The sequence below is a fragment of the Bubalus kerabau genome, chromosome 22, assembly GCF_029407905.1.
Source record: "Bubalus kerabau isolate K-KA32 ecotype Philippines breed swamp buffalo chromosome 22, PCC_UOA_SB_1v2, whole genome shotgun sequence".
NCBI classification, from domain to species: domain Eukaryota; kingdom Metazoa; phylum Chordata; class Mammalia; order Artiodactyla; family Bovidae; genus Bubalus; species Bubalus kerabau.
Window position 1 is genome coordinate 53068551 of NC_073645.1, and position 17544 is coordinate 53086094.

A 17544-nucleotide genomic window follows, 5' to 3' on the forward strand; every position below is an offset into this window, starting at 1 on the left:
CCTGCTCTCCACTGCCGCTCTCGCCAGAACCCGGAGAGCGAACTGGAAAGTCCCCCTTTCCTTCCCTTCCTGTCAAAGGCTGCCACCCCATTTTCTTCAACTCTACTTCCAATCGGGGTGTGCACAAGATCAGCACATGTGTGACTTCTTTGAGAACGCTGTGGTTAGAAATAGAGGTCACAGCCCAAACCCTCAAGAATTCTAATCTCTCTCCAGAGACTCATTAAAACACCACATGTGTTTCAAAGTGTCAGGTCAGCCTAGCGCACTCAAACGAGCCTGTTCCGCACCTGTTTCATCGGATTTGCAGCGAGAGTCTTGCCGTTACCAGTGAGGGCCTCGCCGCAGGAGTGCACCAGCCCTAACGGGCCGTGTCCAGTAGGACGTGTGTTCCTCTGGGCAGATGCTCCGTGCTGTGAGTTTCCTGAAAGACTGTGCTCCAGAACTAGTGTGTCTGAAGTTGGGAGGAAGAGGTGCCTTGGAACCACCTCCACCCGGGTCTGAGCTCCCCACAGCCTATAGCCCACATGACTGCCCACTGCCGTCACGGCTGGACCTTCCCCCTCCTCTGGGCATTTGTCCGATGGCCTGTACTTAAGGGGTCCCTGTGGGATATGACAGGGAGCGTTCCCCCCCCCCACCATGGCCTTGGGTTTGCACAAAACTGACCAGACCAGAAGCATCAGACGCATCCTTTGCTGGCTGTGGGTCAGCCTCTTAACCCAGAGAGCATCTGGGCAAACATGACCAGCTCTGCAAGGTCGAAGCCCCTTTGTGACCCTGCTCACTCACCCCTTGCTGGGGCGTCACCCTGGTGATACCTGTGTGTTGGCGGCTTCCTTCTACCTGCATGCTGGGGGCAGTGCACCAGCCCGTGGGCTCCACGTGGAGAAAACTGGATGGAGGCCAGCAGGACTGAGGTGGGGCGAGGTGTCCAGACCAGCCTCCAAGGTGACCCAACCGTGGTGCCAACATGCCCTGGGCCGCAAGCTGTGTCTCGCTCTAAACCCTCCGAACACAAAACAACTCACTCAGAGACCCGAGGGGCACTCTTCTGCTTGCTTTATTACCTCCTTGGAGACCCTGAGATGGGAGTGGGCAGACTGCACCATCGACCTGATCATTTAAGGACTTCCGACCAAAGCGGGGCACACACGGTTGGCTGGGGCCTCATGTGGGTGCCGGTCTGGCGCGGGGAGAGTGAGAGGACCCAGCAAGACGCCCACCCTCCTCCTGTCCCTGGGCTTCCTGCGCAGAGGTCACGCTGGCTGCGGAGGGTCTGATTCAACCTCAGGACCAAGGCGCCGGCACAGCGAGGCAAGCTCTCACCACAAACGGCGTGCGGAGGTGCTCAGGTGCGTCCTCATCGGGGGGCTGCCTCCGGGTCGTGCCCCACAGCCCCTTCCCACCAGCACCTCAACCCCCGACCTCCAGCCTCATGAGCAGGCCGCCGGAGGCCTGACTTGAGTCTGTTCTGCATTGAGGTTCAGACTGCGTGGGCGGTGGCTCCAAGTGGAAGGTCGGCTCCGTCCACCTGGCGCGGCCCGATCTGACTCAGCCCTGCTCCCAGGGAACCGGGCCTTCCCCGGAGACCGAGGGCCTGCCGTGCGCTGGGCCCCTAGGTCAGCGGGGCCTCCTGGGAGTTAGTGAGGCCAGCCAGAGGGGGGTCAAGCCAGGGAGGCGCGTGCAGGGCTGCACAGGAGAAGGGGTGGGTGCTGGGAGGGCGGTGCGAGCGTGGCCCCGGTGGTGGGGAGGTGGTGGAGGCGGGAGGCGGGGAGCCCCTGTGCTCGTGAACCACAGGTCACAAGCTGCTGCTGCACCCCCGCCCCTACCCTGACCACTCAGCGCTGGGGCTCTGTGCCCTGCCGTCCCCGCAGGATCCGTGAGGGGCCGTCCGGGATGGGCGGCGTGGGCTTCAGAGGCGGGCCAGAGGGTCTCGGCCACAGGAGACCCTCGGGAAAGCGGAGGGGCCGACCCCGCTGGCTCCAGCCCCCGCGCTGACCCGGGTGACCCCGGGAGTGGTCCCGAGGGCCCTGTCCAGCAGAGCCCCACCCCCACCCGGGATCCTGCTCAGGCCTGAACCCCACTGGCCAAGCTCGGGGCTCTTCAGAGAGTGTGCCACAGCCCTGGGCACCACCCAGGTTGCCGCGCGGGAGCCAGAGCTCCTGGCATCCCCAAGGGGGAGGCTCCGTGGTGCCCGCTGGGACCTCGCGCTCCCAAGGCCTCTGTCTGCCCTCCGCCCACCCCGTCCATCTCCCGGGTAACAGGAAGGACGTGGGAGCGTCACGGCGTCCGGGAGACGAGGTGACCGTGGCAGCTGGCACTTCACCGGGTGTGGGTGTGTGAGCGCCAGGCCGCGGGTGCAGAGGAACACGTGACGTGGGCCAGGGGCCCCGGAGCCCCCAGGCACAAGCAGCCTCCTAGTCACTGGTGTGGGCGCTGTCTGCTGGGATGTGGGCGAGCCGGGGCGGCGCTCCAGCCAAAGGCTCAGCGCACGCGCTCAGTGCAAGTAGGGCGTGGGGAGGGGCGACCCCCACACTGCTCTCTGGGAATCATCCCATCAAGCTCCCCCGGGGGCACAGCCAGGGGTAGGCCGGGCCCTGGAGTCCCTGCCCCGGGGTGGACGTCTGGGACACCCCGCACGCTCCCAGCGGGCTCTGGGGAGAGTTCGTCTGTCCACACTCATTCCCATAAATAGTGACTTCAACACACTTGCTGTTTGTGCCCAAATGCATGCTGGGAAAGGCAGGATCTCGCCTTTAGGGGGCTGCCGGGCCAGGGGCTCGAGGCCTGTTATTTTATCGAATGAAAGCTATCGGTGCCGGGAGGCCAGGGCCTGGGTAGAGGCTGCTCAGCGCCCCAGGGTCCAGGCGGCAGGCAGGGGTACCAGGCAGCCCGATCCATGCTGTCCGTTTGAGCCTGTGGGAGGAAATGCGGGCGGACTGTGGACAAGCCAGCGGATGGGTGGGCCGGGCTGGCTGGGGGGGCGGGGAGCGGGGAGCACCCCTCTGCTGCCGGCCAGTGTGGGCACAGCCCCGGGCCTCTCGCTTATTTCACCCTGCCCTTCCTCTCCTCTCAGATGGTCGGTGAGGCTGCCTCTCTGTCCAGGAAAGGCCTACGGAGTTTCATTTTAAAATAAGTAAAACATAACACGCCTGTTTTCAGAAAACATTGAGGAAATGCTAGCTGGGGTGGACGGCAGCCAGCCAGTTGCACAGGGGCTCGGAATTCCCTGTGATCTGAGGCGGACACACGGCGGCGGGGGTTTCTGGGGCTGGGGAGGGGGTCTGGTCACTGTTGCTTAAAGGCAGCTGCAGAGAACAGACCAGATTTGGCCACAGGGGTCCTAGGGAGGGTGGCCAGGCAGCTGAGGATGCTGCAGGGCAACTGTGGGCCAGGCCCCTGCTCACAGAGGGCTGAGGACTGGGGCCGCCAAGCCCCTCACCCGAAGTTCCAGGAGGCCAGTAGGAACCCATGGTCCTGCAGGGCTCCCAGACCTGGCCTGGAAGAACCTCAGCAGTGCACCGGGCAGGTGTCTAAGCACAGGATGGAGGCCTTGGGGGCACCTTGGGACACTCTTGTGTCTCTGTGCCAGTGAGGAGACAGGCGGGGGGAGGGGGCCAGGCAGCAGGGGAGCAGAACCCGGGACCCCTCTGCCTTTTAATCCAGGCAAAGCTCGTGGACTCTCCCAGTCTCACACTGGGTGCTGGGCACTGGGATACAGGAGGAGTGGGGGCTGCCCCAGGCCTGGGCCAACGGATTCAGGCGTCCAGGTGGGGTGACAGGTGAACAAGCCAGGGTGGAGCCCGGAGCCCAGGTGGTCCAGGGTGTGCACACGCCCACCAAGACTCGGTCTCCTGGGCTGAGGGTGCAACCCCTTCCAAGCTGGTTCATGGGCCCCAGGGGTCCCAGACACCCCTCCGTTCATGTCAGAGAAGCTCGTGTTTCACACCCGCTCCTGCCATCCATCTGCCACACACCCTGTGAGAAGTTGGGCCCTAACTTTGTTTCCCAGAGTCTTATTCCAAAGGGGCAAAGAATAAACATGTACTGAAGAAAGTAGGGAAAACCACTAGACCATTCAGATATGACCTAAATCAAATCCCTTATGATTATCCAGTGGAAGTGAGAAATAGATTTAAGGGCCTAGATCTGATAGACAGAGTGCCTGATGAACTATGGAATGAGGTTCGTGACATTGTACAGGAGACAGGGATCAAGACCATCCCCATGGAAAAGAAAAGCAAAAAAGCAAAATGGCTGGCTGGGGAGGCCTTACAAATAGCTGTGAAAAGAAGAGAAATGAAAAGCAAAGGAGAAAAGGAAAGATATAAACATCTGAATGCAGAGTTCCAAAGAATAGCAAGAAGAGATAAGAAAGCCTTCTTCAGCGATCAATGCAAAGAAATAGAGAAAAACAACAGAATGGGAAAGACTAGGGATCTCTTCAAGAAAATCAGAGATACCAAAGGAACATTTCATGCAAAGATGGGCTCGATAAAGGACAGAAATGGTATGGACCTAACAGAAGCAGAAGATATTAAGAAGAGATGGCAAGAATACACAGAAGAACTGTACAAAAAAAGATCTTCACGACCCAGATAATCATGATGGTGTGATCACTGACCTAGAGCCAGACATCCTGGAAGGTGAAGTCAAGTGGGCCTTAGAAAGCATCACTACAAACAAAGCTAGTGGAGGTGATAGAATTCCAGTTGAGCTATTCCAAATCCTGAAAGATGATGCTGTGAACGTGCTGCACTCAATATGCCAGCACATTTGGAAAACTCAGCAGTGGCCACAGGACTGGAAAAGGTCAGTTTTCATTCCAATCCCAAAGAAAGGCAATGCCAAAGAATGCTCAAACTACCGCACAATTGCACTCATCTCACACACTAGTAAAGTAATGCTCAAAATTCTCCAAGCCAGGCTTCAGCAATATGTGAACCGTGAACTTCCTGATGTTCAAGCTGGTTTTAGAAAAGGCAGAGGAACCAGAGATCAAATTGCCAACATCCACTGGATCATGGAAAAAGCAAGAGAGTTCCAGAAAAGCATCTATTTCTGCTTTATTGACTATGCCAAAGCCTTGGACTGTGTGGATCACACTAAACTGTGGAAAATTCTGAAAGAGATGGGAATACCAGACCACCTGACCTGCCTCTTGAGAAATCTGTATGCAGGTCAGGAAGCAACAGTTAGAACTGGCCATGGAACAACAGTCTGGTTCCAAATAGGAAAAGGAGTTCGTCAAGGCTGTTTATTGTCACCCTGTTTATTTAACTTATATGCAGAGTACATCATGAGAAACGCTGGACTGGAAGAAACACAAGCTGGAATCAAGATTGCTGGGAGAAATATCAATAACCTCAGATATGCAGATGACACCACCCTTATGGCAGAAAGTGAAGAGGAACTAAAAAGCCTCTTGATGAAAGTGAAAGTGGAGAGTGAAAAAGTTGGCTTAAAGCTCAACATTTAGAAAACGAAGATCATGGCATCTGGTCCCATCACTTCATGGGAAATAGATGGGGAAACAGTGGAAACAGTGTCAGACTTTATTTTTCTGGGCTCCAAAATCACTACAGATGGTGACTGCAGCCATGAAATTAAAAGATGCTTACTCCTTGGAAGGAAAGTTATGACCAACCTAGATAGCATATTCAAAAGCAGAGACATTACTTTGCCAACAAAGGTTCGTCTAGTCAAGGCTATGGTTTTTCCAGTGGTCATGTATGGATGTGAGAGTTGGACTATGAAGAAAACTGAGCGCCAAAGAATTGATGCTTTTGAACTGTGGTGTTGGAGAAGACTCTTGAGAGTCCCTTGGACTGCAAGGAGATCCAACCAGTCCATTCTGAAGGAGATCAGCCCTGGGATTTCTTTGGAAGGAATGATACTAAAGCTGAAACTCCAGTCCTTTGGCCACCTCATGCGAAGAGTTGACTCATTGGAAAAGACTCTGATGCTGGGAGGGAATGGGGGCAAGAGGAGAAGGGGACGACAGGGGATGAGATGGCTGGATGGCATCACGGACTCGATGGACGTGAGTCTCAGTGAACTCTGGGAGTTGGTGATGGACAGGGAGGCCTACCGTGCTGCGATGCATGGGGTCGCAAAGAGTTGGACACGACTGAGCGACTGATCTGATCTGATCGTCTGTTATCCGAGAGGCAAGAGAAATGTGCTTCCAGGGAGAGGGTTCCATCCGGGGTGTGGGTGGAGGGCAGGCGGCCCCTGCCGTCTGTGACATGGTGGGCAGCCCGGCCGAAGACTCGGGCCAGCAGATGTATCCCCGCGCACCCCTCTCGTGGGTCCCCCAAGGCCCCGTGTGGTCTGCTCACAGCGCGCTTTCCCTCAGGTGAGTGAGAAGATGTAGAGGAGCCACAGGCAGGCGATCGGCCCAGACGCGCGGCTGCCCCTCGGGCCACCCTCACCATGTCCAAGAAGGGCGCAGGCGGCCGGAGCAAGGGGGACAAGGCGGAGGTCCTCGCCGCCCTGCAGGCTGCCAACGAGGACCTGCGGGCCAAGCTCACTGAGATCCAGATCGAGCTGCAGCAGGAAAAGAGCAAGGTGGGCCCCCCAACCCCACCCCCACACCCAGCCCCCGCCCCGCCCCGCTCCCACCCCGCCTGCGTTGGTTTCTCCCTTTGCTGAGAGTGTCTTAGAAGGTAAGTGAGACTTCCCTCGTTTGGGCTCAAGCCGTCCGGGGGGGCAGGAGCCCCCACCCCCTGCCCCCCACGGCCTTGGCCCCTCCTTGGCGGATTAGTTTGAGAGGTGCTGGTTTCAGCCTCCTGAGCACGCAGGTTTCCGGACACCCGTGCGTCTGCCCTCTTGCTTCCAGGGTTGGCGCCTACTGGGTGCATAGTATCACGCTGCCCACCCACGAGGCTTGACTGTTTTCAACCCGTGTTTTAACGAGACCTTCCCTAATAGATGGTAGCTCCCAACTCTGCAAGAACACACAGCCTTTCCGAACGCTGCGCTCGGGCGTCGCGGCAGTCTGGCTCCGGGCCGACCGTGTCTCGCTGTGCCGCAGGTCGGCCGTGTGGAGAGGGAGAAGAACCAGGAGCTCAGGCAGGCGCGGGAGCACGAACAGCACAAGAGCGCCGTTCTGCTCACCGAGCTCAGGACCAAGCTGCACGAGGAGAAGATGAAGGAGCTGCAGGCGCTGCGGGAGGCGCTGCTGCGGCAACACGAGGCCGAGCTGCTGCGCGTCATCAGGACCAAGGACAGCGAGAACCAGCGGCTGCAGGCGCTGCTGCACGCCGTGCGCGACGGCGGCCCGGACAGGGCGCGCACCGTGCTGCTGTCTGAGGCCAAGGAGGAGGCCAAGAAGGGATTCGAGGTGGAGAAGGTGAAGATGCAGCAGGAGATCTCGGAGCTGAAGGGCGCCAAGAGGCAGGTGGAGGAGGCGCTGACCCTGGTCATCCGCGCCGACAAGATCAAGGCCGCCGAGATCAGGAGCGTGTACCACCTGCACCAGGAGGAGATCTCCCGCATCAAGAAGGAGTGCGAGCGCGAGATCCGCCGGCTGGTACGTGCGCGCGGCCGGGGCGGGGGCGCGGGGCGGGGCGGGGCTGGTAAGGGGGGCTCAGAGGACGGGGCTCAGGGCGGGGCGGGGCGGGGCGGGGCTGGGGCGGGACTGGGAAGGGGCGGGGCGGGAGGGAAGGGGCGGGGAGGGGAGGGGCGGGGAGGGGCGGGGCGGGGCTGGGGAAGGGACGCATGGCGGCCGGGCAGGCGGGGCAGCGCTTTGTCTTTGCTCTCAGGCGGGTTGCGCCCGCACAGGGGCCCAGGGCGCCTCGCACCTCTGCTCTTGGTTTGAGGACTCCAGAGAGGCCAGGCTGCTGAAAACAGCAGGATGCGGTTCAGAACTCACCAGTCAGTGGCCCAGGGCCCAGGAAGCCGCAGTCCTCCCCGCTCCACCCCACCCAGCTTTCCTTCCCATTTCCAGCTTGGTCAGAACCAGACGCCCACGAGGGGGCCTCCCCCGTCCCCCAAAAGAGGGTTTATGAAAGGTCCCCCGTCTTGCAGCCCCAGGTTAAGCTCAAGGCATGCAGGGGCCAGTTGGATGACATAAGCTCCGGGTCCATAACCAGGAGGGTCTGCAGTTAGTGAGCTCCCTGGACCCAGAGAGGGGAGATCAGAGGCCTACAGGCAAGGGTCCCGCCCAGGGCCATCCCAGCGTTCCTGAGCTGTGCAGTCTGGGAAGGAGTGGGTCTTCGCAGGTCAGGAACTCTGTGCATCCCCTGGCTCCCAAGAGCAGCTTCCTGATGCTCCCGAGCCCCTGTGAGGAGAGGCTGTGGAGAGCGCTCAAAGGTTGTGGGGGGTTCCACTCGATTCTCCTCATTCCTTGGAGCCTGGACCTCCTTGGCGACTGGGGGGAAATAAGCCCGTCAGTCCTGCCAGGCACTTCATCAGGACGCAGCTGGCTTTGCAGCTGGCCACACTGGGGACCCCTGGATACCCCTTGGAGGGGTGCAGGCAGCTTTCCTCCAGCACGGCCGTGCACCCAGGCCCTCTCCCAGCCTCCTGGGCTTTTGGGTTCCAAAGACCACCGTATTGATTTCCCAGAAGCGTTGCGGTCACTCTGGACGCAGGGCACAGAACTGGGGGCTGTGGACAAGCACAGGCTGTCACGCTGTGCGTGCGGGGCCCAGACACCACCCCCCCCCCCGGTGGCCCCCTCCCCCTTTCCGGAATGTCTCCTGTTCCACACTCTCCCTTTCAACTCTGCATTCATCTCTGGGCCGTGTGTTGGCACCAGGTCAGCACCCACTGCCCAAATCCACACTCTCTCCATCACCTCGATTGGCCTCGGTGTTCATCGTGGAGGCTCATGGCCCGATTTCCTTAAGCACAGGGTCATGACAGAACCGACCGTAGTCCTCAACCTTGACCTGGGCTCCCCAGAGGGACCCACTTGCAGTTCTAGCTGATTCTTCCGAGTTTTATTCCAAACCCTCAGTATGTGCCTGCACCTCCCCTTCTTGATTCTCAGGTTTAGCTCTTCCTCTGTTTCCCCATTAGCCCCCCGCCCACCAAGTCCCATTCTCAGCAGGACACACAGCACACCCCAGACAGGGAGGGCAGCTTTGCGGGGCCCCAGGGACCCCGGTGGGCCCGGCTGTGGCCCCAGGGAAGGGGCCAGGGCAGGTGCTGCCCCTGTGGGCGAGGGCCTCGGACGAGAGGGTGGCTCTGGGGGCACTCGGCCCAGTAGAGGAGCAGAGGGAGCAGGTGCCCAGACGCCCACTCCCCGGGCCCTTCCTGCTCTGGTTCCTGTGCCTGGGAGGTGGAGCACGAGCCAGGGAGAAGGCTGTCGGGACAGGCTTGCTGCTCCGTCGGGGCTGAAATGAACATTTACTGTTCGTGTTACACTTGCTCTGTGAACGTTCATGAAAGACTCACCGTGGCCCACAACCTCTCTTGTACACACTTTTGTTTTCCATCAAATTAATTTTTTCCATTTGCTTAATTTTCAAGTGAACGGGTGTTAAGTTGCTTTAATCGAGTCGAACTTTTTGCGACACCCCTGAATTTCTGGAGGAAGGAATCCCTGGTCAATACAGTAAAGCATTAGGAATCCTGCCCATGTCTGTGTTCTGAGACATCCTTCCTGGAGCGCTCGTTCTTCACATCTCCCCTGGACAGACTGGTTTCCTAAAGCAGCCCGAATCCTGAATTCCCTTTGTCACCAACCTGGGAAACCATCCCTCCCTCCTGTGTTAGACCCCTCCCTTACCTTCCTCTTTCTTGGATGAATGTTTCTCAACTGGGGGAAAGTATATTCTCGAATCGCTTTCTGGAGACAGAAGGAGGGAAATGTATTTTGTGAGACTTTGTGTGCATGGAGTTTTTAGTCTAATCACACTCGCAGTGGATGTTGTAATTCAGTGTGGTATTAGAGGTTGGAAAATTTTATTAGAATTTGAAGGGATTTCTGCATTGTCTTCTGACTCTGAGTGTTGGTCTTAAGAAACTATATGGTATTCTGATTCCTGGTCCTTCCTCATCCTTCCCCAGAAGTTATGGAACGCTGTCCCTGTGCTCGGAGCTTCACTGATTTAGGTTGATGTGTCTTTAGTGTAAGTATTGGTTCACCCAGCTTACCAGGCAGTCAGGAACACTTTCTAACTGGAAACTCATGTCTCTCGGCTCAGGAAAGCTTTGTTCTTCTGTCTGCTTCCTCTCCTTCTCCCTCTCTTCCTTCCAGAAACCCCATTAGCCAGACGTTGGGACATGGACTTGATACGCTGCTTCTCTTCTTTTTCTCTCCAGCCTTGGCTTTCAGTTCTACTTTCTAAGAAATGCCCTTGACTTTCTGATCTAACTTTTCTGCTTAATATTTTTGTTTCTGCCTTCATAATTTAATCCTCCAAATGTTTGTTCTCTGAAAGTTTGGTCATTCCCCTGTTACTCATAGATGTAACATCATCTTATTTCCCTGAGAATAGTATAATACTTACATTTCTTATATAAGAAACGCAGCACTTACATTTATCTTACAGCTTTGTCTCTGTCCCTTCTTTGTCTGTCTACTTCAGAGCCTCTTTTGCCTCGTTTCATCCCAGCTGCTGTCTCTCATGTTGGAGGGTGTCCTTGAGTGACAAGGGCTTTACCTTAAGGTGAACTGGAAGAGATGCTGCCATTTTCTTGGGGACATTTTTCCTTTCATCTTTTTTTTTTTTTTTTTTTTTTTTGCCTTTTTCCACTGAGGAATTCAAGTCAGGGCACTAAGGCCAAAGAAAGAAATTTTAAAACATCAGATTGGAACGGAAGAAATAAAACTGTCTTCAGTGGGTGACATGACTTTGTAGGTAGAACACGCTAAGGAATTCCCCCAAATGAACTGTTTAATGAGTTCAGCAAGATTTCAAAATACAGAAACAACATGCGAAACTCAGTCGTATTTTATATACAAGCAACAGTCCAAAATGAAACTTTTAAAAATTCCACTCATAATGGCATAAAAAATACAATAAAAGATTTGGGAACAAGTTTAAAAAAGGCGTGCAAGGCTTGTACACTGAAAATGTGGGCACACAACACGGCTGAGAGCGACTGAGGATGAGCCAAGTGGAGAGGAGCTCCCTGTCCGTGGACGGGAGAACCAGGGTCCCTGCGGGGGCACTTCTCCCCAGATCAGCATGAAGAGTCACGCAGGGTCTGTGAGAGCCCGGAAGGCTGCTCTGCAGGCAGGGACGAGCTGCCTCTAACGTTTACACTAAAATGTGACTAAGTGTCTCCCCTCCTCCACGGGCTTTCTGTGTCCTCAGTGATGGTGCCTTGTGAGCTGAAGGTTTAGATTCTAGAACAGTCTGATTTATTAGGCTTTTTCTTTAGGGTTGGTGCTCATTGTGTCTTGTTTAAGAAATTCTTTTATTCTGAAGCATGAAGATTTATGTTTTTCAAAGTGTATAGTTTCATCTTCATGTACAAGTCAGCCCTGCTGCATCATGTGTGTGTGTGTCTGTGAGTGTGTGTGTATGAGTGTGTGTGTGTGAGATATGTAAGGCAGAGGCCCGCTTATATTTTTTTCCATATGGACATACAGTTGTTCTGGCAACTCTTTTTAAATTTTTTTGGCCATGGAGCATGGTGTGGAGAATCTTAGTTCCCACCCACTAACCCCCAATATAGGACCAAACCCATGCCTCCTACAGTGGAAGCTCTGAGTTGTAACCACTGGACAGCCAGGAATGTCACATAACAGCTCTTAAAAAGACAATTTGCCCCCCAGTCCTCTGCCATGCATTAACTATTCTTAAATGAGAGGGTGTTTTTCCATCATCTGTCCCATTTCAAGCCTATTTTATAGGAAACACTCCAGTCTTATCATCAGCTGAATTTCTGAGTAGCAAGTCCTCCCACTGTGTTCTTCTTGAAGATTCAGTCCTTCAGGCTTCCATGGAAACCTCAGAACCATTTTTCCTAAAAAAACATTGAAATTTTTATTGGAATCATAGCTAACTGTTAGAGGACAAATTGTAACAGAGGGTATAATCATGATGGTTGTAAAAATATGCACTGAATACATGTCAAAAATTTTATTTAAATCAGTGACTTACGAGAAACAAGTAAATGCTACAACTGATTCGAACAAGGATTTGGTCAGAATTGGTTTCTGTTCCCTACCTGGCAAAGATCCTTTGCAAGGCCACAAACATCCGCTGGATCGTGGAAAAAGCAAGAGAGTTCCAGAAAAACATCTATTTCTGCTTTATTGACTATGCCAAAGCCTTGGACTGTGTGGATCACACTAAACTGTGGAAAATTCTGAAAGAGATGGGAATACCAGACCACCTGACCTGCCTCTTGAGAAATCTGTACTCAGGTCAGGAAGCAACATTTAGAACCGGACATGGAACAACAGACTGGTTCCAAATAGGAAAAGGAGTACGTCAAGGCTGTATATTATCACCCTGCTTATTTAACTTATATGCAGAGTACATCATGAGAAACGCTGGACTGGAAGAAGCACAAGCTGGAATCAAGATTGCCAGGAGAAATATCAATAACCTCAGATACGCAGATGACACCACCCTTATGGCAGAAAGTGAAGAAGAACTAAAGAGCCTCTTGATGAAAGTGAAAGAGGAGAGTGAAAAAGTTGGCTTAAAGCTCAACATTGAGAAAACGAAGATCATGGCATCTGGTCCCATCACTATGGTAAATAGATGGGCAAACAGTGGAAACAGTGTCAGACTTTATTTTTTGGGCTTCAAAATCACTGCAGATTGTGATTGCATCCATGAAATTAAAAGATGCTTACTCCTTGGAAGGAAAGTTATGACCAACTTAGACAGCATATTCAAAAGCAGACACATTGCTTTACCAACAAAGGTCCGTCTAGTCAAGGCTATGGTTTTTCCAGTGGTCATGTATGGATGTGAGAGTTGGACTATAAGGAAAGCTGAGCACCGAAGAATTGATGCTTATGAACTGTGTTGTTGGAGCAGACTCTTGAGAGGCCCTTGGACTGCAAGGAGATCCAACCAGCCCATCCTAAAGGAGATCACTCCTGGGTGTTCATTGTAAGGACTGATGCTGAAGCTGAAACTCCAGTACTTTGGCCACCTGATGCGAAGAGCTGACTCATTGGAAAAAACCCTGATGCTGGGAAAGATTGAGGGCAAGAGGAGAAGGGAACGACTGCCGGGGTCCAGCCCCGGTGGATCCAGGAAATTCGAAAGGGAGACGGCATCGGCGATCAGGAAACAATTGCTTAATTAAACGTTAATTAAGGATATAAACAGTGGTTAAATAAGGATAGCTCAGTGAGGAAATTCAGTGGAGAAAAGAGGCTGAATAATTCAGCCAGAAGGTGAGAGAAAGAACGACATGGGGAGACCAAGTTTCAGTGAACAAGGCCCGCACTTTATTTTCCAAAGTAGTTTTTATACCTTAAGTTATGCATAGAGGATAATGGAGGAAGGGGTAGTCATGCAGTAAGCCAGGCTTTCTTCCTGCAAACTTATCATATACAAAAGTTTAGGTGATTTGCATCATCTTCTGGCCTGGAGGCCTGTTAACATTTTAAGACCCTTTCTTCAGAAAACTTATTTTTCTCTAAAGGTGATTAGTCAAGCGCCACCCTCCAAAAGCATTAGATAAAGTTGCATTCCTATAGGGCAAAGGTGTGGTGGGCTATAACAAGAAAAAGAATTAACTCAAGGGTCCCAGGTTACAAACATTAAAGCTACCACTTACACCAATCATATTAATCAATACACTGCCAGGGACACAGCAGGTAAGGGATATGGAGACTTAGCAGCAAACATTGGCCCAACAAGTGAAAAACCCTTCACCAATACAATTTCTAATCAATCTTTTAACTGCTCAAAAGAATCTGTATTTAAACAGTTTAGAACATCTCATGCCTCTCACAGTTGGGAGGCTCTGAGCAATCACATGTGGCCGGAAAAACCTATTCAGGCAGGCTAGAGGACTTCCAAAGGAGTTTGTAGGTTGAAACACCATCACACCCAGGAACTTTATTAACTGGAGCTGTAAGTTAATTCTTTTTTCAGAGAGAGGTAGTGGGGGACAGCCCCCCATAAATACGCCTTTGCGTATGCCGAGTCTCCTTCCTCATGACCTTTGTCATGGGTGGAGCTCCTGCTCCCAGCAGACAACAGAGGATGAGATGGTTGATTGGCATCACTGACTCAATGGACTTGAGTTTGAGTAAACTCCGGGAGTTGGGGATGGACAGGGAGGCCTGGCGTGTTGCAGTCCATGGGGCCACAAAGAGTTGGGCATGACTGAGCAACTGAACTGAACTGACCTGGAGGAAGCGTTTGCATTGCTAACAGTTTTCTCCAGGTAAACACCGGGAGAAAACACTCTCCTCAGAGTCATAGGATGGCCTAGTCACAGACGAAGGCAAGCACCTCTGTGGGATCAGGCAGCTTTCCAAGGCTCCAGCACTCCTAGAAAAGGAACTAATTTTGTGTTTTGCTTAGAGTCTTTTGCAGTTATTCCCTTTAGAATCCATAATCCTTGTGGGGAATCTCCTTTAGTTTCATGTATATGTGTGTATATGTATATGTGTATATATTCACACACACACACACACGTACACATATGAGCTTCCCTGGTGGCTCAGATGGTAAAGAATCCACGTGCCAGTACAGGAGACCCAGGTTCAATCCCTGGGTTGGGAAGATCCCCTGGAGAAGGAAATGGCAAGCCACTCCCGTATTCCTGCCTGGAAAATCCCATGGACAGAGGAGCGTGGCAGGCGACAGTCCATGGGGTCACAAAAGAGTTGGATACAACTGAGTGGCTAAGCGCACACACACACACACACACACACACACATATTATACATGTATCACTGATGATATACATGCCTGACAGCAAGAAGACTAGTGCTTCTTTTCTGAGAGGCCCACCCCTGCCCGAGGCCCACAGCTCCGCCTCCCTCTTAGTCCAGTGGGCAGGGAACCGGGTGTAGCTCCCATTCCACCCACTGCACTTCCCGCCCCTTCCACCAGGCGTCGCTGTTGGAGGCCGGTCCTTGAGACGCTGCCCAGACAGGTATCAGGACCCAGCGTCCCCGGCCCCACCTCCGTCCACCTCAGCCACTGTTCCCAAAGCCCAGTCATGTCACAGAATACACACGGTAATTTTTCCAGCTTTTCTGGGATATACTTGACAAAGTTACATCGCTGTGTAGGTGTAAAGTGTACAGCATGGAGTCTGACTAACCCGTGCGGAAGTGACCACCTCCGTGAGTTTAGTTAGTATCCACCACCTCACGTACAGGCAACAAGAGGAAAAGCCAAAATAAAATTTAAAAAATTTTTCCTTGTGATAAGAACTCTTAACATCTACTCTGCTAACAGCTTTCATATATATCAATATAAATCAGTGCTGTGTTTTTGTGCAATGTCAGCAAATTTGGAAAACTCAGCTGTGTCCACAGGACTGGAAAAGGTCAATCTTCTTTCCAATCTCAAAGAAGGGCGATGCCAAAGAATGTTCAAACTGCCGCACAACTGTGCTCATTTCACATGCTAGCAAGGTTATGCTCAAAATCCTCCAAGCTAGGCTTCAGCAGTACATGACCGAGAATTTCCAGATGGACCAGCTGGGTTTAAAAAAAGCAGTGGAAGCAGAGATCAAATTGCCAACCTTCAATGAATCAAAAAGAAAGCAAAGGGATTCCAGAAAAGCATCTGCTTCTGCTTCATTCACTATGCTAAAGCCTTTGACTGTGGATCACAAAGAACTGTGGAAAATTCTTCAAGAGATGGGAATACCAGACCACCTTACCTGCCTCCTAAGAAACCTGTATATGGGTCAAGAAGCAACAGTTAGAACCAGATAAGGAAAAACAGACTGGTTCAAAATTGGGAAAAGAATATGACAAAGCTATATATTGTTACCCTGTTTATTTAACTCACATGCAGAGTACATCATGCGAAATGCCGGGCTGGCTGAATCACAGCTGGAATCAAGATTGCCGGGAGAAACATCAACAACCTCAGATATTCAGATGACACCACCCTTATGGCAGAAAGTGAAGAAGAACTAAAGAGCCTCTTGATGAAAGTGAAAGAGGAGAGTGAAAAAGCTGGCTTAAAGCTCAACATTCGAAAAACTAAAATTATGTCCTCTGGTCCCATCACTTCATGATGAATAGATGGGGAAAAAGTGAAGTAACTGGTTTTATTTTCTTGGGCTCCAAAATCACTGTGGATGGTGACTAAAGCCATGAAATTAAAAGGCGCTTGCTCCTTAGAAGAAGAGCTATGACCAACCTAGAAAGCATATTAAAAAGCAGAGACATCACTTTGCCAACAAAAAGTCTGTCTAGTCAAAGCTATGGTTTTTCCGGTAGTCATGTATGGATGTGAGAGTTGGACCATAAGGAAAGCTGAGTGCTGAATAACTGATGCTTTTGAACTGTGGTGTTGGAGAAGACTCTTGAGAGTCCCTTGGACTGCAAGGAGATCCAACCAGTCCATCCTAAAGGAAATCAGCCCTGAATATTCATTGGAAGGACTGATGCTGAAGCTGAAGCTCCAATACTTTGGCCACCTGATGCGAAGAACTGACTCATTGGAAAAGACCCTGATGCTGGGAAAGATTGAAGGCAGGAGGAGAAGGGGACGACAGAGGATGAGATGGTTGGATGGCATCACCGACACAGTGGACATGGGTCTGAGAAGCTCCGGGAGATGGTGGAGGACAGGGAGGCCTCGTGTGCTGCGGTTCATGGGGTCACAGAGTGGGAAGTGACAGCGACAGAAGAACAAGCAGTTTCATCCATCAGCTGGTGTAAAGACAACAAAAAGAAAAAAAAAATTTTTAAGAATTTTCCTTATGATGTGAACTCTTAGGAGCTACTCTGTTAACAGCTTCCTTATATATCAGTATAAATCAATGCTCTGTTTCTGTGCCATGTCAGCAAATAATGAAAAACACATGTGAAGTCTCAGCCGCAGGCCCAGCACACAGGAGGAGCTCGGAGAATGGGGGCCACAGCGAGTGCCAGTTCCCGCCTCCCGTGAGCCCCCTCCTCTCAGCCGATGGAGGCCCAGCACCTGCTCAGCCTTCCCGTTCAGGCTCCTGCTGGTGGGAGCGTCCTGGCCCTGGACCTGGCAGTGAATTCAGGTTGACACCCGGCCCCACCGTGTGAACACATCTGGGGTGACTTTGGGGAGATGGGACGGTCTCGGCTGGAGTTGGGGTGCTGGGGGATTTTCAGAAGGGAGGTTGGAAAGGGGGGAGTGGAGGCAAAAGTGGCAGATGGAGGACGTGGTCCAGAGGCCGGCCGGGGTCAGGCGTGGCCTGGAGGGGGAGCGGGCTGTGCGGGGCCAGTGGGGGTCAGGGGGCTTAGGGCCAGAGGAGGGGCATGGGCCCAGAGCCGAGAACGACGGCTGCACGGTGAGGTCCACTGACTCCTCGCTGGGGGTGACCGTGCTGACAGGGGTCTCAGGGCCCCCCCGTGGAGAGACCTGGCTGTGACCACCTCGGACGATGTTTGATAATCGCAGTTCCTTACAGCCATCAAGCCAAGCATTGGTATCTCCC

General features: G+C 52.9%; 1 protein-coding gene across 1 annotated transcript in view; it reads left to right on the plus strand.

Annotated features, from left to right (window-relative positions):
- Positions 1–17544, plus strand: part of JAKMIP3 (Janus kinase and microtubule interacting protein 3) — a 57217-nt gene that overhangs the window by 12787 nt on the left and 26886 nt on the right. The window contains exons 2-3 of the mRNA XM_055560122.1: positions 6362–6573; positions 7040–7537. Of these exons, the coding sequence (XP_055416097.1) occupies positions 6439–6573; positions 7040–7537 (633 nt within the window). The 5' untranslated portion in view covers positions 6362–6438. The remainder of the gene's footprint in view (positions 1–6361; positions 6574–7039; positions 7538–17544) is intronic.